Below are 25495 nucleotides of genomic sequence, written 5' to 3'. Positions count from 1 at the left end.
TAACCACGAGGCCCTCCTCATTCTCACAGCTGATGCCACAGCTGATGGACAAGGCATCCACTACATCCAGCGAGGTTACTTTTCCTTGGGGGAGCAGAGGAAGGGGAACAATCCCTCTTCCTCCTGGGTGAAAAATCTAAGTCCTGATGTAGAGCCCCAGTCTGTACTGGCACAGGCACTCTGGGGGGCTGACAATCTGCGATGCTTCTCAGCACCTCCTCCATTCCCTCCTGCACCCCAAAACCATTATTATACTTTTACACTAATATTCTGTTAGTATTAGATTAAAAGATGTTTTTGGCTTTGAAATTGAAAATCCCTATGCCACTCCAGGAAGGTCAAGGGGACAAGATAGTGTAACCTTCAAGATGCATTACTCACTTTCAAAGAGAGATGTGCCTCAATCAGTCTCAAAATAATGGCTGGGGGTATAGTCACTGACACTCTACAGGTTCCTCTTTGAAGACTAATGTTTACAATTTTTTTTTTTATTAAGAACAAATCTCAGTAAACTGACTAATTGAAACTTGAAATTTAGGAATGAATTTCCACTCCAATCAACATTTGGGGGTTAGGCTCATGATTATGTTTTGTACCTACATTACTAAGTGACATTTGTAAGGAAAGGAAAATGGAGGTTGACAGAATTTTTTTAAAGCATTAGAGACTCCTGTCTGTTCCATATCATTTGGCAAAGATTATTAATCTATGTAGTCGTCATACCTGTACCTGACATAATCATTATAATAAATTCTGTAAAATGTGATGTTTACAATGAGTAAAAATACAAAAACATTCCATGAATTTTTTTATTTAACTACACATAAGTACATGTGAACAATTGAAATAAACCCCATAAAAATACAGTACTTTTTTGAGCTGTAACACTATTTAGTCACAATGTTTATATAGAAAGATATCCTTTTTACTGCTTTTTTGAAACTCATCACCATATTTTTAAAAAATTCTCTTCTCTTAAGCCCTTTTTAGTGATTGTTTCCTTATAGAAGCTTTACCAAAATGTGTTTTTGTAAAAGTTAAAAAGTTAATATGTATTTTCAACCCTTTATCTGAACCCTCCCAAAAAGCAAATTTTTAAAAAAATCAAATACATAAAATACTGATCAGCTTTTATTCCACAGTTTTCACATATGTTCAACATTTTATTACTACTGTAAAAGAGGTTTATTCCTACAGCATCTATTACTGCTAGATGCAGTCAGGGCTGAATATCCAGTACAGCCACCTAGACCACTGTCATGTCATTAGGCTGCTGACTGAACATTTATATAGTCTCAACAGTTACAAATCTAGATTACTTGTGATGTTTTCCAGTGGCTGTAACATATAGAATTTATAACATCTTGTTTGTTAATAGTCTGTACAATATCCTTGCTCCAGTACACTGGGAAGTGAATTCCTCTGTGAAATTAAGTCCTGTAGCATCCACAATGTCAGGGCCACATTATGGTGATAGAAATAAGAAAAAACTTCAAAGCAGGAAGGATAATTGCATTCTACATGGTCAGACAATTCAAGGAAAGTATATCTAACATTTGGTTTAGTGATTACATTTAAGCAAACTTTTGACCATAATCATAGTAAGGTCAGGTTAATTTTGTTACAAGGGTTTTTTTCAGTATTATTTGGATATTTTTAAAAACCAGCATTAGTTAAATAAAGCTAGATGTCCAATGTACAACAGAATCCTTAAACGGGCTTTAATAGCATCTCCTACAGAGTTAAGATGTAGCTTTAGCACATCTGGCAGTGCAGAGTTTATTCTATGACCTTACTAAAGCTACACAACAACAAGAATAAATGATGGATTTTGCTTGAATAAAATATTTTTTCCCTTATTAAACTTCGCATGTGCATGTCTGGTTGTTTTGAATGTACTAGAATGTTAAAAATCCTTGGGCAATCAGAGGCTAAGCTACCGCTCAGTTGCAAATATTCCTCTCATTGGTTTAATTATTTTTTAAAATTTAATATTGAAGTTAAGATTCCAAGCACATGCAAAGTGCACATCATCTAAAATGTGCAGTTTCAAGACTGCTTAAAAACTATTTCCATTTAAAAGACAAACTTAAAGGCCTGACATGTTTTTAAAGTGATCCAAAATTTATCAGCAACCCTTCTTCAGTTTCTCTTAAAACCATCCTTCACACAGATATGGCTAAAGAAATTGTGACACTTCTTCAGAAATGTGTGATCAGTATCACATTATCCAAAGAGGAATACTGGGAGGATCATTATACTGTGATGGTGATTTAAGAAGTCTGCTGCTAGGTGCTACAGCACCATCCATTAGTTCCTAATTACTAGCACCAATGGTTTAAATAACCTTGCTTTGCTAAGACAGACTGACAGCATTTTTTAACAATTTGATTGGTTTTGAGAACTGTAGTTACTTTTTACAGCCACTTAACTTTTGTTTGGATCAGTATTTATTAAAGAGTGTGCAAACATATAATCATTTGCATAGCAAACCTCAAGAGACTGACTCTGAAATAGAAATCCAAACTGTCAGGTTAAGGTTCTTCTATAATCAGAATTCCTTTAAAATGACAAATATTTAAAAATACACATTTCCTAATTTTAAGTTTAGTATAAAAGGTGTTTCTGATTTAGAATTTTTATACAGTTACCAGTTAAAAAGTTGAAAAAGATTGACAGTTCTTTGCACTGAAGTGTTATTCCCTAGTAACCTTCAAGACTCTGTAAATACTGTTCTGGAATACTGTGTTGAAATATGGCCTGGGGTCCTTACTCATACGGTTACATAAAGGAATTTTGCCAGCATTGGCAGGTTCTTCCACATCCCAAATTTCAGGCATACTGCAACCGGGCCTAGAAAATATTTGAATATGTAAACAAAAATAAAGAAGGACAAGTAAGGAAATGTAATGAAAGAAACATATGACAAGTTTGTTTTATAAACTAAGGGTTAAAAATGACTGACCTACAAAGGGGAAAAAAGGGTTTCTGAACTCTTGCTCCTTTATGATGAATTATGGAAAGCACTTAGGTCTTCTTTAAAGGTTTTTTTCACTTGTCTTTATATTGGAAATACAGGTCATATTGGAGAATTAGTGAAAAAATGGTTACCTACCTTTCGTAACTGTTGTTCTTCAAGATGTGTTGCTCATGTCTATTCGATTCTGGGTGTGCACGCACCCACATGTGCGGTCGGAGATTTTTCCCTTAGCAGTATCCATAGGGTTGGCTGTGGCGCCCTCAAGTGCGGTGCTCACGCGTCTGTATATTAGGCGCCGCTGGCCCTACACCCTCTGTTTCTTCTTGTCAGCAACTACGACAGAGGGGCGGGAGGGTGGATAATGGAATGGACATGAGCAACATCTTGAAGAACAACAGTTACGAAAGGTAGGTAACCATTTTTCTTCTTCAAGTGCTCGCTCATGTCAATTCCATTCTAGGTGACTCACAAGCAGTATCCATGGAAGTGGGCTCGGAGTTCACGGTCTTGCAGCTTGCAGCACTGCTCTGCCAAAGCCAGCGTCGTCTCGAGTTTGCTAGGTAAGTGCATAATGAGACGTGAACGTGTGGACAGATGATCAGGTAGCGGCCCTACAGATCTCTTGGATTGGCACCTGTGCCAAGAAAGCCGCTGATGACACTTGCGCTCTAGTCGAGTGTGCCGTCACAGCTGCTGGCAGAGGCACTTTTGCCAGCTCATAGCAGTAGCGGATACAGGCCATGATCCAGGATGAAATCCTCTGAGCAGACACTGGGTGACCTTTCATCCTACCTGCCACAGCAACGAACAGCTGTATTGACCTGCGAAACAGCTTTGTCCTGTCGATGTAGAAGGCCAAGCGCCCTCCTGACAGCCAAGGTGTGCAACCTGCATTCCTCTTCCAATTTATGAGGCTTTGGGAAGAAGTATATGTCCTGGCTGGTATAAAATTGGGAAACTACCTTGGGTAGGAATGCTGGGTGCAGCCGCAGCTGGACCTTATCCTTACAGAATACTGCATAGGGCTGCTCTGAAGTAAGTGCCCTGATCTCAGACACCCTGCGGGCAGACGTTATCGCAACCAGGAACGAAACCTTCCAGGAGAGAAGAGGAGAGCAGGAAGCCAGAGGCTGAAAGGGAGGCCCCACGAGCCGCGACAGCACCAGATTCAAGTCCCAGGGAGGGACAGGATCCCAGACGTGAGGGTAGACACGCTGCAGACCTTTCAAAAACCCGGCCATCATGTTGTGAGCGAAGACTAACCTGCCCTGGAGTGGAGAGTGGAAAGCTGAAACAGCGGCCAGGTGGACCCTGATCGATGACAGGGACAACCCTTGGAGCTTGAGGTGCAGAAGATAATCCAGCGAGGCCTGGATAAATCATTCCAAGGCCCAGCATGTGAACCTTTTCTACTTGGCCAGGTAAGTCGGTGTGGTGGAGGGTTTTCTGCTACCCAACATGACCTGTTGAAGCCGGGCCGAGCATTCCCGTTCTTCCGCATTCAGCCATGCAGCAGCCATGCTGTCAAGTGCAACGCCACCAGGTTTGGGTGCAGAAGACTGCCATGGTTCTGGGATAGCAGGTTTGGCCAGAGAGGTAGCTGCAGCGGGGCAGCTACCAAAAGATCCAGCAATGTGCCGAACCAGTGCTATCGAGGCCATGTGGAGGCTATCAGGATAACCTTCGCCCTGTCCTGTTTGATCTTCACAAGGACTCTGTGAATCAACGGCACTGGCAGGAAGGCATACATCACCATGGGAGCAGAAAGGTGTCTGACAGGGAGCCCCTATCCATCCCCTGGATCGAACAGAATACGTGGCATTTCCTGTTCTGACAGGAGGGGAACAAGTCCACCTGGGAAGTCCTCCACCTCCAGAAGATCATACTGATCGCCTCCAGATGGAGTGACCACTCGTGGCAAGATGAAAAGGTCCTGCTGAGGTGATCTGCTAACACGTTCCTGGTCCCTGGTAGATATGTGGCTACCAGATGAATGCCATGCCACACACAGAAGTCCCAAAGGCAGAGAGCTTCTTGGCAAAGGGCCAACGACATAGCTCCACCCTGCCTGTTGATGTAATACACTGCAGCGGTATTGTTAGTCAGGACCTGCAACACCGTGCCCTTCAGGTGGGACAAGAAAGCCTGAAAGCCCAGGTGAACCGCTCTGATCTCCCCGACTTTTACATGGAGGGCCAGATTGTCCTGCAACCAGTGGCCTTGCATGCTGAGCTTGCCCAGGTGGGCTCCCCAGCCCAGGTCCGAAGCATCGGAGGCCAGGGTCAGCGATGACCAGCGAGCCTGGAGGCGGGTGGGTATACAAGTACTCGAATCCCATGGCTGGCACAAAGTGCTTTTTCTCAGCCCCCTTGGAGGTGGGAGGGATGCATGACAGGGTTTGCCAGAGGACCTTGGCTATTTTTAAGACCCCATGGTGCACTGGTCGCGTAACATGGGCAGGGGTAGATGCCGAGAGCACACTGAATAGGATGTCCACCTGTTCAGCCATCTCCTCTACCTCTAGGCCCAAGTTCTCGGCCACCCATTGAAGCAGGGCCTGGTGCTCTTTGAAGTTGTCCGGCGGCCTGGCACTTGAGGGCCCTGCACCACCTCATCTGGGAATGACGATGATGACTGGACCACCAGGGAGGCTCCAGAACATCATCCTCCACGGGGGAAGAGGGTTTTGGGGTGGGCACTCGCTCCTCTCCCCGTCCTCTGAGTGCACTTTGCGCACCAAGCCTGGTGCCGCCAGTTGTTGCTCTGAGGTGGCAACCAATTAATGGTGCGAAGGGGGCATCGGCATCCCAGGCATGCCCCATGCACTCCAGTAGGGCCACTGTGCCGGCCACTGGCTGTGTGGCCAAGATGGCATCACAGAGGTCGATGAAGCCTCGGGTGTCCAATCGCGCCAGTGATGCCTCGGTGAGGGACTGAATTCCCTCTCTGTGCCAGAGGAATCCCCTTCCGGTGACCACAGTGGGGCTGTCGATGTCTGCATTTTGAATAGGAGGACCAGGGATGGGGGGACTGGTACTGTGATGAGACTGTTCCCAAGGTGCAGGGGACGGGGATCTGTGCCAAGAAGATGACCGGTGAGAGGATGAATGATGCCAGCGATACGGTGACAGGCGCCTCCCTATAGGGGATCTGCGTGGACAGGGCAGAGACCGCAATCATGGTGCCGGTGATCTAGGGCGACCTGCAAAAGCACCTGCGTTGCAAAGCTGGAGATCTGCAGCATGGAGACAGAGCGCGTTGTCTTGGCTCTGGCGATTGGTGACACTCACTTGCCCTCTGGGGGGCTTGACAGCTGGCTTACTCTGGTAGGGAGCCTTTACTACTTCCTGCAATGCACGTGGTGCCAACGATGCTGGTAGAGGCCTCTGCTTTCTGGGTGCCAGGAGAGCTTTGGAAGGTGCCATAAGCCTGGGTCCCCAACCGCTCCTGGGAGTTGGTGGCAGATCCCTTGGGGGGCTAGGGCCCCCCATTGGGGAGGCACGTCCATGTGGCTCTGGTGTGGGCGGGTGGCCCGAACTGGGTCCTTTGCCTGATACCCCATGGCCTTTCTTGCTCAGTGCTGGGGAGCCGTCTTTCTTGGACTTCTTTTTCGGCACCGATGATGGAGAACAATGCCGGGCAGCACCCAGTGCCGGGCATGCACTACGCACCAAGGCTGAAGTGCTAGGGGCAGAGTCTGGCCAGGAAGGCTCCAACGCCGGGCGGAGAGCAGCCTCCATGAGGAGGGCCGTCCAATGGATGTCATGCTGTTTCTGCGTCCTGGGTCGAAAGTTCTTACAGCTGTGACACATGCGATTCCCCCAAGCACTTCAAGCAGCTGCTATGGGGGGTCACTTACAAGCATAGGCCTGTTGCAGTCAGAGCAGGGTATAAAACCCGGAGACCGGGGCACACCCCACCTGGGGCGAAGTCCCCGTTGGGACTCTAACTTGTAACTACACTACGTAACAACCACTTAAACACTAATTACTATAAACAAACTGCTTACAAGGCCCTAAGGCTTGAAGACAGTAGAAACGAAACAGATAGCTCTTGCTAGGCAAGGAAAAGGCACTCTGACGAACCACCACGAGTGGTAAGAAGGAACTGAGAGGGTGTAGGGCTGGCGGTGCCTAATATACCGACACATGAGCACGGCACTCAAGACAGCGCCACAGCCGACCCTACGGATACCGGTAAGGCAAAAATATCCGACAACCGTGCGCACACCTAGAATGGAACAGACATGAGCAAGCATTCAAAGAAGACATTATATTACAAGATCAAAGAAAAAAGTATATAGTCAGAAAAAGTCTTGTTTGGGTTTTGTAACATCTATTTCATTTCCATGCCTAATTAGCATTTTGCAGAAAAAAATTCAACATCTTTGGACCTCCTTACACATACACATCTGCAACTGCCTTCACAGCATAGCAATCTGCTTGCTCTGCATTAACTTTAATAGTGTTCTACAATTATGTTTAAGCTTATAATCCTAAAAGGTTCACACACAAGCTTAACTTTACACATATGAATGAAGTCAATAGAACTACTGTGTGTAGAGTTACTTGTGTATGTGAAGGATCTGCGCCCAAATTTGTTTCTGGTACTTAATTATGGTTAAGGATAAATGTAAATTCAAACTGCATATCAAACACAAATTAGCTAATACCTAATGTTCATATACCTCTGGGTATATTTGAACAACATACCCCGACATAAAGAGGCTCAATGACTGTAAAGGTTGTAAAGTCTATTTTTCTATTCACACATCCTAATTCTGTTTGTGTGGATAGAGAGCCTGGCTCTGTCTGTATTAATTCAATTCATACAGTTTAAGAACTTGTGCTAAATGTGAAATAAATCCTCAAGTTCTAATGACACAGTTACCATAATTCTCTCATCAATCTCCACAATCCAAAGACAAGATCCAGTATATCCTCAGCTATACTTTGGACAGAATATTGATGCTGAATACTAATACTTACTTAGTTCTTCTTATGCACCATGACTCTTCTAAGATGTAATAATTCACTCCTAGTTTTAACAAATCTTTTTTCACTTCTTTTGCTGGTTTTCGACTATACATGGAATACACTATTTTAGTTCTGGCCCTTTGAAAATAAAAAATCCATAAAAGCTGTTAGGAAATAGGATGGGAGGGTGGGGAGAACCAAATTATTTAGGATGGATAAAATAGCCAGCCTGAGATACCATAGTGAGGGGGATTGTATAAAAAAGGCAGACCGCTTTGTAAGAAAAGCATGTAATAAAATTATATTTATGTTAGAGTACTTGGGTTTAACATATAAGTTATTTGCCCTCCTATTTTAGACATGGCACCAGGAAACATTGCAGCTTCTTATTTCATACCGACTGTGTATCACTTGTAGGAGAGAAGCAACGACTTTCTACTGAATTGGTCTTTAAGACACACTTATATTTTAGATGATTCAGTTCCAGACATTTTGTTCTAACTTCACTCAGATTCACTCCACAGATTTTGACTGAAGTGGGTTACCTTTCTTCTGGTTTAATGAGAAACAAGATGAATTTCCTGGTGGACCCGTTTGCCCTCCCAGGAAAGTGAACTTCCTTCGATTTGTAAAGAGAGACTTCAAAAACAGAACTTGTTTCTTTCCATTTCCCACTAGCCTGAACAAAACATGATTTTAGTTTAAAGACAAGAAAGGGTGAGCAGAATCACCAAAAAGGAAAGCCTGGCATTGTGATCTACTGTCAATGCACTGAAGCAATGTACATAATCATATAATAACCTTAATAGAATTCTATTTGTCCTGTAAAAGAGAAGGTTGGTGAAAGTCTGAAGACATGCAGTGAATCATTTAGAATATTCGCTACAAAATCCTGTCAGTCTAGTGCTCATATGATTGTGGGATGGGGAAGTAAGGCAAATAGCTGTTTTGCAGACTTGTCCCAAAATATTAAGGCTCTGATACCAAGTACAGTTGAAGGGGATTGTCTGGAGACAGAGATCAACATGATTATAGTTGGATCTTACATGTGACTAGAAATATACTATAAACATGTGGCACTATCTGTGTGCTCCCCTTCCCCTACCCTCTTTCCACAGACTTGAGTTGCTGAAGACTGTTGCAATGATACTTGTGGATAAGATGTTAATAAATGAATTTCAGAAGCCAATTTACACAAAAAGTTCAGGTTCTGAAAATTGCAAGGAAAACAAATTAAGCCGTCAAATGCCATATGAAATGAACTGATCAAAAAAGTCTGTGCAAAATTTGAATTTCAATCAGTCTTAATAAAAGAAGTTCCTAACTTAATAATCAACATTTAAATAATATGGATTTAATATTTCAAGAAAACACAACCCTTGCTTCCAGTAATAACTAAGTAAATAAAGCTGCAATCTTGAGAACTTGTCTGTTCACTGGGCCATGGGAAAACAGAGCAACAAGAGGTAGATTTAGTAGCAGGATGTTGCTTCAGACTTCAAAATTACACAATATTTTTGATTACTAAGGCTATATTTATACTTTAAATGCTACAGTGGCACAATGCAGCTGCATTACGGTAGCACTTCAGTGTAGAGACTACCTATGCTGACGCGTGGACTTCTCCCGTTAGTATAGGTAATCCACCTTCCCAACGGGTGGTAACTCAGTCAACGGCAGAATTCTTCTGTTGATCTAGAGCTGTCTACACCGGGGAGTAGGTTGGTTTAATTATGCCATATAGTGGCGTAGATTTTTCATACTCCTGAGCGACACAGCTGAGTCGATCTAACTTTTTAGCATAGACCAGCCTTAAGTCTGAACCATTACAGTGTCTCTACTACTTCTATCCCATAATGGACTATTGTCCTTCAACTTGTTGATGACTATTTTAAAACAATGTTGATTAGTCAAATAAAAATAGGACCTAGAACTTCATGGATTTTTAAAAGATTGTACTAGACAACATGATGATCCTGTTGTACATCACAAGGCTAAAATAATTAACGTTAGAGGAATAAAACTGAACTTTGAAATTTACCTCAGCCCTGCATCTTCATAATGGGGATGATTTACAATCGGTCGAAGGGCAGACAACTTGACACTTGCCATTGTAGGCATCGCTCCTGCAAAAACAGCATCTGTAATATACAATGAAAGACTTATTTAAAGCAGGGATAATTAAAAAAAGGGGAGAAGAGATTTTCAGTTTCAAATAGTCAAACCAGGACAATACAACAGAATAAATGTAAGGACGGAGAGATCTGTTGCACTTTAAAAATAAATAAATAAATAAATAAATAAATAAATCCTTAAATTTAATTGCTCTGAAAGCTTGGTTCAAATAACCTGTGAAGAGATGCTCAAAAGACAAAGGCCAAGGATTTTCAAAACTAACTATTTATTTGGGATGATAAGCACCCTCTGGAAAAAAAATTCTGACTTTTTAAAGCAACTCAAGTTGAGCACCCAAAACGAGGCATGCAAAAATCACTGGTCATTTTGGAAAGTCTTGAGTACTGTATCAGTCTTAAGGAATTAAACTATTAAATTTGTGGACTTAATATATTTTATTAAGTTTTTTTGGTCGTGAATCTGTATATTGACACATTCATGCCAGTGTCGATTTTTACTTGATTTCTGATGCATGTACACTAAAATATTTCCCACCTGACTGTGATATAAGTCCTTAGTGCATGCAGATACTTTCACTTTTATAACTATCTATTTACGGAGAAGCAGCTCATTTTCTGATTTATCTGTCTACCTTTGAACAACAGGAGAGGAACAAACAGGGACATGCCCAAGAATGAATAGGGCGTGCTCTGCTGATGAAATGAAAAGCAAAGCCCAAGTCTGCATATGGATCCATGCGGCTAGAACCCTACAATTTACGTTGAGTCCATTTAAGTCTATTAGTGATACTACAGCAGTGCCTAAGGGTCCCAAACAAGTTTGAAGCCCAACAGTATTAGGCTCTGTACAAAATTATAGTAAAAAACAGCCTCTGTCCAGAAGAGCTTATAAAACTAATAGAGAGGGGAAACAGAACCAAGTGACTTGTACAACGTCATGCAGCAGGTCACTGAGAGCTAGGACTGAAATGAAGGTCTCCTCAGTCCCAGCTCAGTATTTTATCCACTAGATCATGATTCTTCAGTCAACTGAGCACTGTATATGTACAAAGGTCCACAAACATGGCTCCATCTGCATGAACGATACCCAAGTACGTGAACGCTGTTGCACTTAAGAACACAAGCATTTTCAAAAAGTATGTTCATCATATTTCAGGAGAAACTTTTGAGACAAATAATGAACTTTCCTTTAGGAATTTTTTTCTTCTGAATAGAATTATACTGAGGTTTTAGCCAAAATGTGATTGTCTTCAAGAAAAAAGGCATACAAGATGTTACTAACTTATACTAACTGTTGTTCTTTGAGATGTGGGTACAGACATGCACCCAGTATACCAAAGCCAGAGAACTTTGCCTAGCAGTACCCGTAGAGGCGGTGCACACATCCTCTAGCTCCTTAGACCCTCCCCAGGTTATTTAGGGGCAGTGCTGCCTCAACCTCCCTCTCAGCACACCAAACATCAAGAATTGAAACTCCTATGTAGAGGGGACAGAGGGTGTGTCATAGAATACACATCTGCACCCACATCAAAAGGAACAGTAACAGCACATTAAAATAACTGTCCTTTCTTCTTTGAGTGAGTGCAGACATGTATTTCACTTAGGTGACTGACAAGCACTATCAGGACATGTGGCTCACAGTCTATTCTGAGAACAACTGCAAGACTGCCTTCCCAAAATTTGCAGAATATCATCATGCTTTGTAAGATTATGTATGGAAGACCAAACAACAGCCCTGCAAATGTCCAGTATTAAAATATCACTGAGAAATGCAACGGATGTCACTTGGGACCTCATTGAAGTAGCCATGGCCACAAGAAACACTGTCTTTTGGCATAGAAAAGACAAAGAACAAATTGCCTGGGGCTCAAATGGAAAACCCATAAGGGCAGCCAACAGAGTACTAAGGTCCCATTGAGGAATCACTTCCTTTACCAATGGAAAGAAACGAGTGACCCCTTTCATGAATCTGGCTACAATGGCATTTGAAAAACTGACTTCCCTTGGATAGAGGATGAAATGCTGAAATTGCTGCTCAGAGGACCCTCAATGAACTGATAAGACAGGCCACAGGACTGAAGGTATAATAGGAACTCCAAAATGTCCTGAATGCAGGCTTGCCTCAATTGAACTCCCTGGGGACAAGAACTAAGTTGAAATACATTTCCACTTAGCCAAACATGTAGTCCTAGTAAAGGACTTTCTACTACTAAGTTGAACCTGTTGAACAGCTGTGGAACAGTGCTCCTTCTGATCTAACCATGTGGCACCCACGCGGTGAGATGTTGACTGATTGGAGCTGGATATCAACAATAAAATCCCAGAAAGACTGAGATAAAGAAGCTTGAAGTAAACTCTCACACCGATTGCTCCAACTCTAGCCATGCATGGCAAGAAGGAACTGATGGTGGTCAGGGTAGCACCACCTTTAAATAGGCTGAGGAGGAGCTAAGGGGTCAGAGGACACAAGTGCAGCACCTACAGTTACCTGTAAGAAAAATTCTCTGGCTTTGGTGCACCTGAGTGGAATACATGTCTGCCACTTGCAGAACAAAGGATTCTCACTTAAACATAAGTGAAATACAAGGAACGTATCCCAGCACTCCAAATATGTTAGTTAAAAAAATTGTTTAATTTAATCTGTGTCAAAAACCATATCTGTAATAGCACAATAGTATTTTGAAAAATGCAGTTAGCATTTTAATTGGCTTAATCTTGATTCAATTCCAGCATTTAATAAGGTTTAACTGCTCCTGACTGACTGCATTTTGACAGATTATTGCTAAAAATTCCTTCAGTTACAGCTCAAATAAGGACATCATCACACACAACTAAATAGTTTACCTTGTCTGGTACTGGATTTTATCCATTCTAAAAGTTCTTCCTGTGGCAAATTGCTAAATTCTCCCATTATGTTCCACTGATTCTGAAGGTTTGCTGATCCCTCTATTGCCATTATTGCTAAAATAGCAAAGACCAATGTTTTGGGCTGAATTTTGCCAAAGAGCCATCCAAACAACTGAAATATAAAAGCCAGTTAATTCCAAAATACCTACAGTATTATACAATATTCATGTCTTATGATTTTAATTTCTCCAGTAGAAACCTGTCACACATATTACAATCAATCAAAGATGTTCTTTTAGGGCCCAGTCCTGCTCGTATTGACATCAATGGAAATTCTGCCATTAACTTCAGTGAGAGTAGGAGTAAGACCTTAAGTATTCACTTAAGTTGACTCCACTGTAGTATGTTGCTCCTACATTTCTTATACTATAAAATAAGAAAATATGCATTAATGCAACTTTAAATTTTCAGTGATCATAAAGTCAGGGAATGCGGCAGTTAAGGTTCATTCAGCAATGTCATCTAAATCTCACATATGTAGTATTTTATATTCTTGTCAAATGAACAGTTCAGTATATTTCTGATCATGTTAAAAGTATTTCATAAAAAGATACAGGAAAGGTCAACTTTTTTTAAGAACCCAGAAGCAAATCAGAAAGGAAAGTGTTAATGGTAGAACTTTACTGTTACATCACATCTGTTCTTTCCCTCTCCCACATTGAAAGAGACAGGCTTTGTTTGAATAACAGTGCAAATGGTTTGAAGCAGACTTTGAAATGCACATCTCAGTAAAATGAGTATTGTGTAGGGAAATAGGAATTCTGTTTTTACTGCTCTATTGTTTTGCTTGATCGAGGACAACCAATCCCTGCCACACTTTCCCTAACCCCCCCAAGTACCCACAAAACATATCCCTTAATTTTTATTGGCAACTTCTGAATTAAAAAAGCAAGGGTTTACACTTCATGCTTATTACACCTGGTTACACACTGTTTAACCACTTGGCGCTAGCTAAATGCATTCCCATTAATCAGAATTTATGTAATTACTATACTATTAAAGCAGCAGGAATTACCAATCACTGTTAGGCTAAATTATTTAATTTCCAATTAAGACCTCCCAATAAGCCAGCAATATCAATTAAACATGTGCCATATAACAGTATTTTAATTTTTATATAATACACTGCCTCTGGCAGCAGAGAGGGAACATGGCCAAAGCACCATCGTTCTACAGAGTACAACATACACTCCACTGTTTCTCCCAGAAGAGCCCAGCTCCTTCCCCGCTGAGGATCTAGCACAAGCAGCAGCACTAGTCTGAAGCATTCATTGTACACAGTGTACCTGGCCCCAGTGTGGGTGCAGCACAAGGGTAGGAGGGCAGTCAAAGCTTCTAGTTTCTTCTTTCCACCTGAGTGCTTCTCTACAAATCTGGGCATTAATCAGAACACTAGTTTACATAACCCAAAGGGAGCAACCTGCAGTCTGCTGAATGAATGAAGCAGAAGGAGCTTCTTATATGGGCTTGCGATGATTGTTTCGATAATAAAAACTTTATTTGGAAGGGTGAAAAAAAAAAACAACTTTATAACCACATTTAGATGGTCATAACTTACTTTACTTTCTTGGGGAAAGTGCTTACAACAGAGAACAAAAGTAAGTAGTCCAATGTGTAGATGCCAAAATACCACAAACCCGTTTTATGGACATTTATAATCCTACTCATCTCTAAAAATTAAAATGTAATTTTATATAAATATAATATGATGCTGACCAATTAATTTGACTGCTGATCTGTTTTAGTAGTTGGTAGCTCTTTGGCAGACGTACTAACAGCTACATGGCAATCTCAGTTTAAGTGAGAATGTGTTAGAACATTTAAACTCCTTAGTCAGTTTGCTGCTTTTCAGGTGAAGAAAAACTACACTCCCATAATGGCTCTATAAAAACCTGATAAAATTAACAGTATTTTATATATATGCACAACCCAAAGTGATTGAACATACATAAAATGCAACAAAAGAATCTCCTTTTATATGAGGTTGTGACTAGATTAGGAGGATTCTCATGTGGTACATGATTCATAAATATGCTCCGCTAAATAAATCTTTAAATGTTTGCAAGGAACATTTTGTTAATTTTCAAGTCCATCAGAATGTTTTCTGCTGCTTTTTAAAATTCCACTTAGGATGGAGTAATTCCTCCTAATTTAGAGAGCAAACACACACAAACAACGTCAGCTTTATCATCAGCGTGTCCCCCACGCCGCAAGATGCTGCACTGAGCAAACTGTGCTGTTTGATAATGAATGGTATAATCATCCATGTGATGCCCTGAAAGAAAAAAAAACCAGCAGCAGAACTAATTCCATTCCACAGATGCCCAGTCTCAGGCTATGTATTCTCGGACAAAAAAAAGGTGTTTTTACTGTACGGATAACTAGTGTGTGTTAGCTATCATGCTGTAAAACTCTTAGTGGTGACAAGGCATTGTAGTTTTACCATGAGGCAACCTAGATGAGGTCAACCATGGATGGGGTTATAGTGCTGACCTCGCCTAGCTATTTCACAGCAAAAACAACTGCCTTGTTTCTGCTTAGGAGTTTACAGCAAGATAACTATCATGCATTAGTTATCTCACTGCAAAAAAAACCCCCACCTTTGAGGTTTTATCTTCACTGACAATCTCCCTCCTACTACTTATCTTGGGGACTAGATTAGATGGTCCAGATCGCTTGCTGTTCTGTCTTATGTTCCTAAATCTTTGTAAACTGTTTTCACCCTTACCACTCTCATAATTGCTTAATCCTGACATCCATCCCACAGATATCAAATCCTCCCAGAACCTTATTCTAGGCAAGTCTGGACAATCATTTAGTCCTGACTCCTCTCTAATCCTAGTCAGACCAAAAAGCAGTTATTCCGTCCAGTTCTTTTTATACCTATACAGCCAGATTCTTGAGTCTGCCTGAGCTATTCTTGGCTGAGAACCCAATGGGGGAGGCTGAAAGCCACTTTTACACTTCCTTGGTCTTGGAGGTAGTGCGAGGTCTTCTCATCCCCTTTGTGTAAGATAGGGCAACCTCATGTCTGCTCTAATCTATGCTGGATGCAACAGCTCCTAGGACCATTCCAGTCAGTGTAAGGCATGTCAGCCATAATCTTTTCTGTCAACACCAGATTTTATGCCATCTGTGGAGTCCCCTGTATGTATCAGATTTGCAGCCCCCTTTGTGCCACAGGAACAGTGCAAAGAAGCCAGGCCAGGGACAGAGAATCTGGCCCACATTTTCCAGGGTACCACCCACCTTCAAATCAGGCAATGTTCTAAGAGTTAAATTATCAAAGATTTTTCCTCCTCTTGATGCATGAGAAAAATGCTCTAGGAAGAAGCTAGACTCCATCTGTCAGACTTAACTACTAAGCCCCAGTACCCTATCCTGAATGTGTAAATACAGTAAATGGAATACGTAGGTACTTTAGACCTTTTAATTAATTGAAGGTTTTATACTTACTCTGCAAAAGTTAACATTTTATGCATACCGACTATAAAAATGAAGGTTTGTCATAACGCTTTCCCCCCACATGTTGCAACACTGGTTTCAAATTAAATTGATGAGTGGATAAAATTTTGATTATTTCAACTGCTCACTTATCCAGAAGATTATAGAGAATAGTATTTGGACCTCAAATTAATATGCAAATAGCTAAATTATTCAATTAGTCAATCAGAAAACAATCAATCAGAGAAGCAATATATGCAATCTGATGGGATCAGATCAGGATCATCGTTCTTATGCTCAAAACTGGATAATGCAGATGAGCAATGTATAGTTAAAGCAAAATATATTACATTACGAAATAGTTAGTTTAAGAATCTCAACTTCCACCGTTTAAAAAGGAAAGGCTAGGACATAAAGCTATACGGTATATGAAGGATTATGCATCTAGTGTTTTTGTTAACTTAAAAGATATTACACCTAATGATACACTCTTAGAATTCTCTGCAAATTTCTAGTTTGGATGCTGTAAGCAATATAAACATATTTCAGTTAAGCACTGAAAAATAAGACTCAATTACCAAGTTTCATATCCCATGATGATAAACATTCTATGCAACAGAGGTCACTTTGAATTTATAGATAATGTTCATTGAAGAGTACATACTTTTAGTATTATGAAACCAAAACTTTACCCAGGTTTAAAATTCAGGAATACTTGCTTGGTAATTAAATTGTAACACACTGCAATATTAGTTACCAGTTACAAACAGCAGTACCTACGCTTTCAACTTTGCTCTGTTCACATCTACTTTAAATAAGACAGACATGAGCATACTGTGTGAGAGCAAGGCTTAGGAGTGAATTGGAAATTACAGAAAATTGAAAGCCATGCACAAGTTTGTCTAAAAAAAATCTGTTTTGCTACAGTTCAATTAAATTTGCAGAGAACAAACATTTAGCTAACTGCTGCAGGAAAGAGAATATTTGATTTAAACTAGGGCTGTCAGTTAATCGCAGTTCACTCACGCAATTAACTCAAAAAAATTAATCGTGATTAATCGCACTGTTAAAACAGAATACCAACTGAAATTTATTAAATATTTTTGGATGTTTTTCTACATTTTAAAATATATTGATTTCTATTACAAAACAGAATACAAAGTGCACAGTGCTCACTTTATATTATTATTTTTATTACAAATATTTGCGCTGTAAAAATGATAAATAAAAGAAACAGTATTTTTCAATTCACCTCATCTAAGTACAGTAGTGCAATCTCTTTATCATGAAAGTGCAACGTACAAATGTAGTTTTTTTGTTACATAACTGCTCTCAAAAACAAAACAACGTAAAACTTTAGAGCCTACAAGTCCACTCAGTCCTAATTCTTGTTCAGCCAATCGCTAAGACAAACAAGTTTGTTTACATTTACAGGAGATGCTGCTGCCTGCTTCTTATTTACAATGTCACCTGAAAGTAAGAACAGGCATTTGCATGGCATTTTTGTAGCCGTCGTTGCAGGTATTACATGCCAGATATGCTAAACATTCGTATGCCCTTTCATGCTTTGGCCACCATTCCAGAGGACATGTTTCCATGCTGATTATGCTTGTTAAAAAATAATACATTCATTAAATTTGCGACTGAACTTCTTGGGAGAGACCTATATGTCTTCGGTTCTATTTTACCCGCATTCTGCCATATATTTCATGCTATAGCAGTCTTGGATGATGACCCAGTACATGTTTGTTTTAAGAACACTTTCACAGCAGATTTGACAAAATGCAAAGAAGATAGCAATGTGAGATTTCTAAAAATAGCTACAGAACTCAAACCAAGGTTTAAGAATCAGAAGTGCCTTCCAAAATCTGAGAGGGACGAGGTGTGGAGCATGCTTTCAGAAGCCTTAAAAGAGCAACACTCAGATGAGGAAGCTACAGAACCCGAACCACCAAAAAAGAAAATCAACCTTCTGCTGGTGGCATCTGACTCAGCTGATTAAAATTAACATGCATCGGTCTGCACTGCTTTGGATCATTATTGAGCAGAACACATCATCAGCATGGACGCATGTCCTATGGAATGGTGGTTGAAGATGAAAGGACATATGAATCTTTAACACATCTGGCACGTAAATATCTTGCTACGCCGGCTATAACAGTTCCAGGAACACGCCTGTTCTCACTTTCAGGTGACATCGTAAACAAGAAGCAGGCAGCATTATCCCCTGCAAATTGTAACCAAGTTTGTCTGTCTGAGCGATTGACTGAAGTAGGACTGAGTGGACTTGTAGGCTCTAAAATTTTACATTGTTTTATTTTTGAATGCAGTTATTTTTTGTACATAATTCTACATTTGTAAGTTCAACTTTCATGATAAAGAGATTGCACTACAGTGCTTGTATGACGTGAATTGAAAAATACTATTTTTTTTGTTTTTACAGTGCAAATATTTGTAATCAAAAATAAATATAAAGTGAGCACTATACTCTCTGTATTCTGTGTTGTAATTGAAATCAATATATTTGAAAAGGTAAAAAACATCCAAAAATATTTAAATAAATTGTATTCCATTATTGTTTAATGCGATTAATTTTTTCTATCGTGCGATTAATCGCGATAAATTTTTTTAATATTTTGACAGTCCTAATTTAAACAGATCTGTTAATAATTTCTTAAAGATGTGGAACAGTAAGACCAAACAACTATTCCTGTGAAACTGACAAAGAAAAATAGTACTCTTTGTATAGAGTGTGGATTTAAGAAAAAGGAAGTCCTAACTGACTGGACACTGTTTAAGTGTAAAATGAAATACTACATTCCAAGAAAACAATATGTACCCTATTTTCATGGCTTTAATAGCTATTCCTCCCCCAGCCCCAACTCCAATTTCTCTTGGTCTCCTTTATGTCTCTGAACTCTTTTTTCTTATGCTACTTTTTTTTTTTTTTTTTTTTAAAGAGGTTGTTCCTAATTTTATCAAATGTATGAACAAAATACAAGGAAAGGAAAGGGCAGAATGTAATATATTAGGCACTTACAGAGTTTAAAAAATATGCAGAAATATCATGTCATGAATTTTGTCTCCATTTTCAAGTTTTTGGGAAAATGGGGAAAGATGATTCCACAGCAATGTTTTTGTACTCGTATGAATATAAATAACCTTGGTCTTTTCTCCAACCATGAAATTTTTAAAAAAAGAAAAAGAAAAACTTAAAAAGCTGATAGGTTTGTATTGCTGGCTTCATTCATTCATTCTTCTTCAACAGATTCCAGATGGTCATGATGGGCAGCTGCTTGATGGTTCTCACCACCTGTGGAGCATTGCAGGCTTCATTCTTACTATTACCAGTGAAGGAAACAGTAAGTGACTACATCAATAAACTGATGACACATCTCTACAGGCACATCTTATCTAGTGCAAACAATGTTAGCTCTCAGCTGTCTCAGTGTTCAAAGGAAGCTGGAATTGGATGAAAGCCACCGGCATAAACTAAATCACGAAAGCTGTTGATATTAATAAGATACTATTAAGCTCATCCCCCCAGTGTTCAAACAAGTGAAGGTGTGGGGGTCTTTCTGCTTCACTCATTGCTCCTGAATAGCCAAATGGCATCAGAAATACTATCTTTCATTTTCAACTGACAAGGAGATCTTTGCTCTGGTAAAGTAACGTAACCCACAATGATCCGGGCTGAATTACTGTAGTTCTCTCGCTCTAGTACTGAGGGCAACTATCATATGAAAACTTCAACTACTAAATCAACTCACCTACTAAATCAAAAAGGCTAAAGAGTCTACATATCACCAGTACTTTGCATGCTAAATAGCTCCTCATTCAACTCTTCATCCATTTCAAAGTACTGTTTTTTCTCTCTGAGACCACTTCTCCCTTCATGACTTACCAGAGTAGTTATGATTGACCAGAGGGCTACAGCAGACTAGCCCGAGTTGCACTCTGGGTTAAGGTGTAGCAGAAGGTCCTAAACTGTGCCACACATTTCCTATGCTGTAATGAAAGAGTTCTAGTCTTGTCAAGATTTGAGCAAGATATAAAGATCCATCTGTTTACACAGGCTTTCCAACAATAACAAAGCTGCAAAAGAGCCCAACAGCATTCTCCTGGGTAACAGAAAACAACAACTAAAATAAGGGAAGAATGAAGAAGAATTTAGGCCTATTTTGTACAGAATTCACTGTGAATCATGCTTTAACCACCACCGACATATCACAGTGATGGGTACATTAGAAGTAGGAAGAGACAGAAAAAAAAAAGACTAAATATTTATTTTATTGCTTTTCTGGTTCAAAGGGCAACTTTTATTTCAAATTACAATACACTGACATTTGTTTTGCTAATTTACAGACCCCTGAAGATACAGCTTTAGAATGTCTATTTTGAGAATCTTAATGGAAGTTTTGTTAAAATACTATTACTCACAAAAAAACTTAAAAAAATTATGTTGCCAGTGCACTTTACAGATGCAGAACAGAGGCACAGAGAGATTAAGATCAAAACTTTGCACTCATTTTGGGTGCCCAGTTTGAGACTAGGACCTACTTTTTCAGGGTACTTAGCATTATATAGCACTTTCTATGTTCATATCACAGCTCCCACCAACTTCAGTTCCAGCTGAAAGTGTGCAGCCGTTAAGCAAATCAGACCCCAGGATATCAAGACAGGCACCCAGAAAATAAAGACACAATTAGTGACCACCTGTGAAAAATATGATTTATGTGACTTGCCCAGCATCACATGGGAACTCTGTGAGAGAGGCAAGAAAAGAAGCCAATTCTCCAGGGCTCCATGAAACTGGTAATCATGAGATCATCTTTTATCTTCCTTGACTCATTTACTACACACCTTCCAACTTCGGCAACAAACAAGGCAAGGGTCTTATAGACAACAACCTCCTTTTCTACACAACCCCCAGAGCAGATCTATCCTGTTTACTGAACAAGGAAAGGGAATACAGGAAGGGAAAGAACACAAAAAGTGGTCACATAATAAGGAACATTTACTAACCTCTTCCATAACTGTTGTTCTTTGAGATGTGTGGCACATGCCCATTCCACTTCAGCTGCATGCATACCCAGTGCACAGCTGTTAGAGATTTTTCCCTCAGTGGTACCTGTTGGGGTGGCACACATGCCCTCTGCTACTCTCATGCTGCTGCGTGATGGTATAAAGTGTGGAACTGCTCCAAACTCTCCCCAAGTCCTTACCGGACAGACTCCGATACAGAAGGGCTGGTGGTGGAACGGACACATTCAACACATCTCGAAGAACAACAGTTATGGAACAGGTTAGTAACTTGTTTCTTCTTTGAGCGATTGCACATGTGCATTCCACTTCTGGTGACTCACATATAGTTCAATCTTCATTCAGGAAGACTCCGATCCCACCCTCAGATTGAAGGACCACATGTTCAAACTTGGCATCATCTCGAGACTCTGAGACACTGCACTCTCCAAAGCAGTCATCTGCTCAGGCAAGACCATTGACTCTGGCACCAGCCCTGTTGATATTAGATGCCATCTTCCTGTACCTCTTTCTCAGTACTGGGGAAGAAGTATGGACCCAAGAATTAGCAAGACGACGAGAAGCACTTCTGATGCACACAGATGTGTTTGGTACCCACTATGAGCGAGACGGCTCCAAGGATGAATGTAGGGCTACCTCCATCAGCAGAAACTTGGCCTCCCTGTCCTTCTTGGCACAAAATCCCTGCAAAGCAGGCACCAGAACATGGACCTGAGTCTTCCCAAGACACTTCAGGCAACGGGAGTGTGGGTCACTCACTGGAATTGGTTTCTTGCAGGAATGGCAGGGCTTAAAACCCAGTGACTGAGTCATGCCCCGGCAGAGGTAGCAGTACCCAGGAATAGGTAATTCTATAACTACCTAACACTATAAACTACTAAAACAAGGAAAAGAATTGTGATAGTAAGACCACACTCTCCAACAACCGTCATAGATGGTAAGAAGTCTCATGGGGTTGGGCATGGAGCCACCCTTTATACCATTGCACAGCAGCATGAGGGAACAGAAGCCACCTGTGCTGCCCTGACAGGCACTGCTGAGGGAAAAAATCTCTGACAACTGCACTGGACATGCACACACCTGAAGTGGAATGGACATGCGCAATCACTCAAAAAAGAAAAGACTATCATAATGCATGTGCACAATGGGGCTCAATTAAAATTATAAGCAACCTTAATACTGGCACTTCCTAGTGGAGCGACTGACTTTGAAACCTGAATTATGTTCTTTTAACAGTTTTTACTGTTTAATTTCCTAGGTTTCCTAAGAAAAAAAAAAACTGAAAAAATATTCCAAATGTGATACCATACTGACACCCACGTGGTTCATCAGCAGGGTTGGAACATGTAGATCCACTACACAGACCTCTGGCCCTTAAGCTAAGAGAGGAACTGATAAAAATAGTTAGGTTGTTAATCACTACGTAGACCAGCACTAGAGCGGGAGGAGACACACACTTTGTCAGTATGTTTCACATAGATTTGCTTACAGCAGTAGAATGGTGAGATTCAGGAAACTTGGGTTCCATTCCAGGCTCTGGAAGTGTGTGCGCTTTAATGGGCACAGACTCTTCTACCTGTTTCCCTCAAACTTGATGCTTTCCCTGCCCTATCTACTCCAACCTTTCCCTTTCCCACCCCACCTCCTTGCTCTAGTCCTATTCTCTTTGTCTATCCTAGTACCTGTCTCCATTACTCAGGGTTCACATCCAAGTCCCAGTTTCTTCACCCAGCAAATCCCAGTTCTCCCCCTGCACCCCAACACTTTTTCAGATCCATCACCTCTGCCCATAACCCCCCCCACCACACACGCAATGGTTTAGTCCCAGTCTCTCCCTTCCAACCCCCAGTCATAGTTGCTCTTCCTCCACCACCCTTAGTCCCAGACTCCTATTCCTTTCCACCCCCAGTCCGGCTTTTGTCCCTTCTGCATTTGAATCAGACCAGCTTCCTTCTCCACACTGCCTGAGTCCCACAGGGGGTCATTGATAGGACAGGTTCACAGACACTCCATTCTTAGTTCCAGTGCCCAGCCCAGAGCACTGGGAGCAGCCATTACTGGGAAAGTCTGGCTTTGCCCCTGCTACCATGCACTGAAATATATTCTGTCACTCTGTGGAGCTGGCGTATGTGCAATCCTGTTACATACAGAAGCTGTGAGGAGCTGGGGCATGTCTAGTTGTTCTGTGGAAATGGCACACGTGCAGTCCAGTCACACACACGAGTTGTGAGGGAGGGAGTGTGCACTCTGGTCAGCACAAAGATCTGACAGAGGCTCAAGCATGCTCAGTGAAGATGAAATCTTTGGAGATTTATTGCTAAAATCTAAGGAGCAACCCAATAGCTGCAGCAACAAGAGGAGTTGGAGGAGGCAAAGAAGTTGCCAGGAACTAGAGAGCCAGAGACCCCTGGAAGGGGTGGCCCTGAAGTCTGTGGACCAGGTATTGACTCAAGACTGCCTTCTGTTTGTTTGTTAACCTTTGTTATAAAAGAATAAATCTCCTTAACTGAGACTGGGTGTGGTAGTGCATGCTTGAAGATAGGGTGCAGCGGCAGCCCCTCAGTGACAGATGGCAAAAGGCTTATCCCAGATACAAAGGCTTATCCCCGACCTCTGCCCCAAAATGGACACGTTTCAATACCCTGCTTCAATGCATGGCGGAGCTACAGCTTGCCAGAATTTTTGAACATGGGCAAAATGTATTTTCCCCTAGCCTTTTTCTTGTAAACAGCGGAACTCTTTTGGTCGAAAATTTTCAAAAACTCAGCCTGAGACAGACACTCGGGCATGGAAGATTTCATCTCAACAGTTAAAATTTGGCAAAGTTATAAGCAAGTGAAAACAGGGTGTACACTGGAAATTGCTAGGCCACACCTTTAAAAACAATATTGTTGTATACTACAGTACTGTGCGTACTGTACATAACGACAATCAGGCAGAATGCATTTAACAGATATTTAGCTGTGGTTCTAAAGACTCAATCTGTATTTTGGGTGTGAGGATCACCCTTCAAAAATGTAGAATACTTGTATGAATAGCCAGTTCCAACAAATATTCCACATCTGGAGAAATCTGGTCTGCTTTTCCATTATAGGTGATTTAAAACTAGAAAAATCTTATCTTTGTTTTGCATCCCAGTTCAACTTCAAAGCAAGAATATGCTTTCAACATTCAAGCCTATCTAAAACTAAACTTCCACTGAGAATTGATATGTAGACAATGAATCTAACAGGGAAAAATGGAATGTGATTATACACCAACATTAATTTTTGATAAAATTAGAGTGATACAAAACCAGTACTAGCAATGAAATGTATAGTTAAAAACAAAATGTAACACGTGCTATCCTATAACTAAGCTCAGTACAAGGCACAATAAGACAGACTTATGCTGTAGTTACACAATTCAAAGTGTTTGTTTTAATTTTAATACTATAAGTGGAATGCTGATTTTTTAAAATTAACTTGTGTTTTCCTTTTAACTAATAAATATTACAGTTAAAAGATTCAGCAGTTATGAACAATAGAGCAGTTTATATAATTTTGGATAACAGTTCAGAGAACAATGTGTTACGGTAACATTAAGGGTTGAGAGAATTGCAGGGTTAAAGAACATCTTACCTGTTTTGAACAAATCAAGGAAGCCATAACGCATAAGTGAGGTGTCAGAAACAGTTTCAGTCTCATAATTAAAATACCAAGTACAGTATATGCCAATAGCTGCAATGCATGGTATACCAGCTGCCAAACAAAAAAACAAACACATACACAAAAGCATAAGCTAACATTTTGATACATTTTCATTTGATATTCAAAATACATTTTGAAAAATGCAAAACTTAAATAAGAGTTTTTATGTATTGCCAAAGTAAAACAATCTTCCAAATTTAAGCAACAGCAATGGAGAAGTAGGTTTTGTTACTTGTCCTCCCTGAGGATTGTGAGGTTTTTTGTTTTAAGTATGCTTATATGCGGGTAGAAACGAGAAAGGAAAAAGAGGAAAAGCAGCAT

General features: G+C 40.6%; 1 protein-coding gene across 4 annotated transcripts in view; it reads right to left on the bottom strand.

The window, feature by feature from the left end:
* Positions 1-801: 801 nt before the first annotated feature.
* The window catches only part of DPY19L1 (dpy-19 like C-mannosyltransferase 1), a 96544-nt gene continuing 71850 nt past the window's right edge, over positions 802-25495 (bottom strand). For 3 of the 4 annotated variants that reach the window (XM_074945351.1, XM_074945352.1, XM_074945354.1), the window contains 5 exons: positions 25106-25225; positions 12936-13110; positions 9998-10097; positions 7969-8094; positions 802-2853 (listed from right to left, as the gene is read on the bottom strand). In XM_074945351.1, the coding sequence (XP_074801452.1) occupies positions 2697-2853; positions 7969-8094; positions 9998-10097; positions 12936-13110; positions 25106-25225 (678 nt within the window). In that variant the 3' untranslated portion in view covers positions 802-2696. The remainder of the gene's footprint in view (positions 2854-7968; positions 8095-9997; positions 10098-12935; positions 13111-25105; positions 25226-25495) is intronic. The other variant, XM_074945353.1, reaches the window with a different exon arrangement.

This window comes from Natator depressus, chromosome 2, assembly GCF_965152275.1.
Source record: "Natator depressus isolate rNatDep1 chromosome 2, rNatDep2.hap1, whole genome shotgun sequence".
NCBI lineage: Eukaryota > Metazoa > Chordata > Testudines > Cheloniidae > Natator > Natator depressus.
This window is presented reverse-complemented; position numbering and strand designations above follow the sequence as displayed.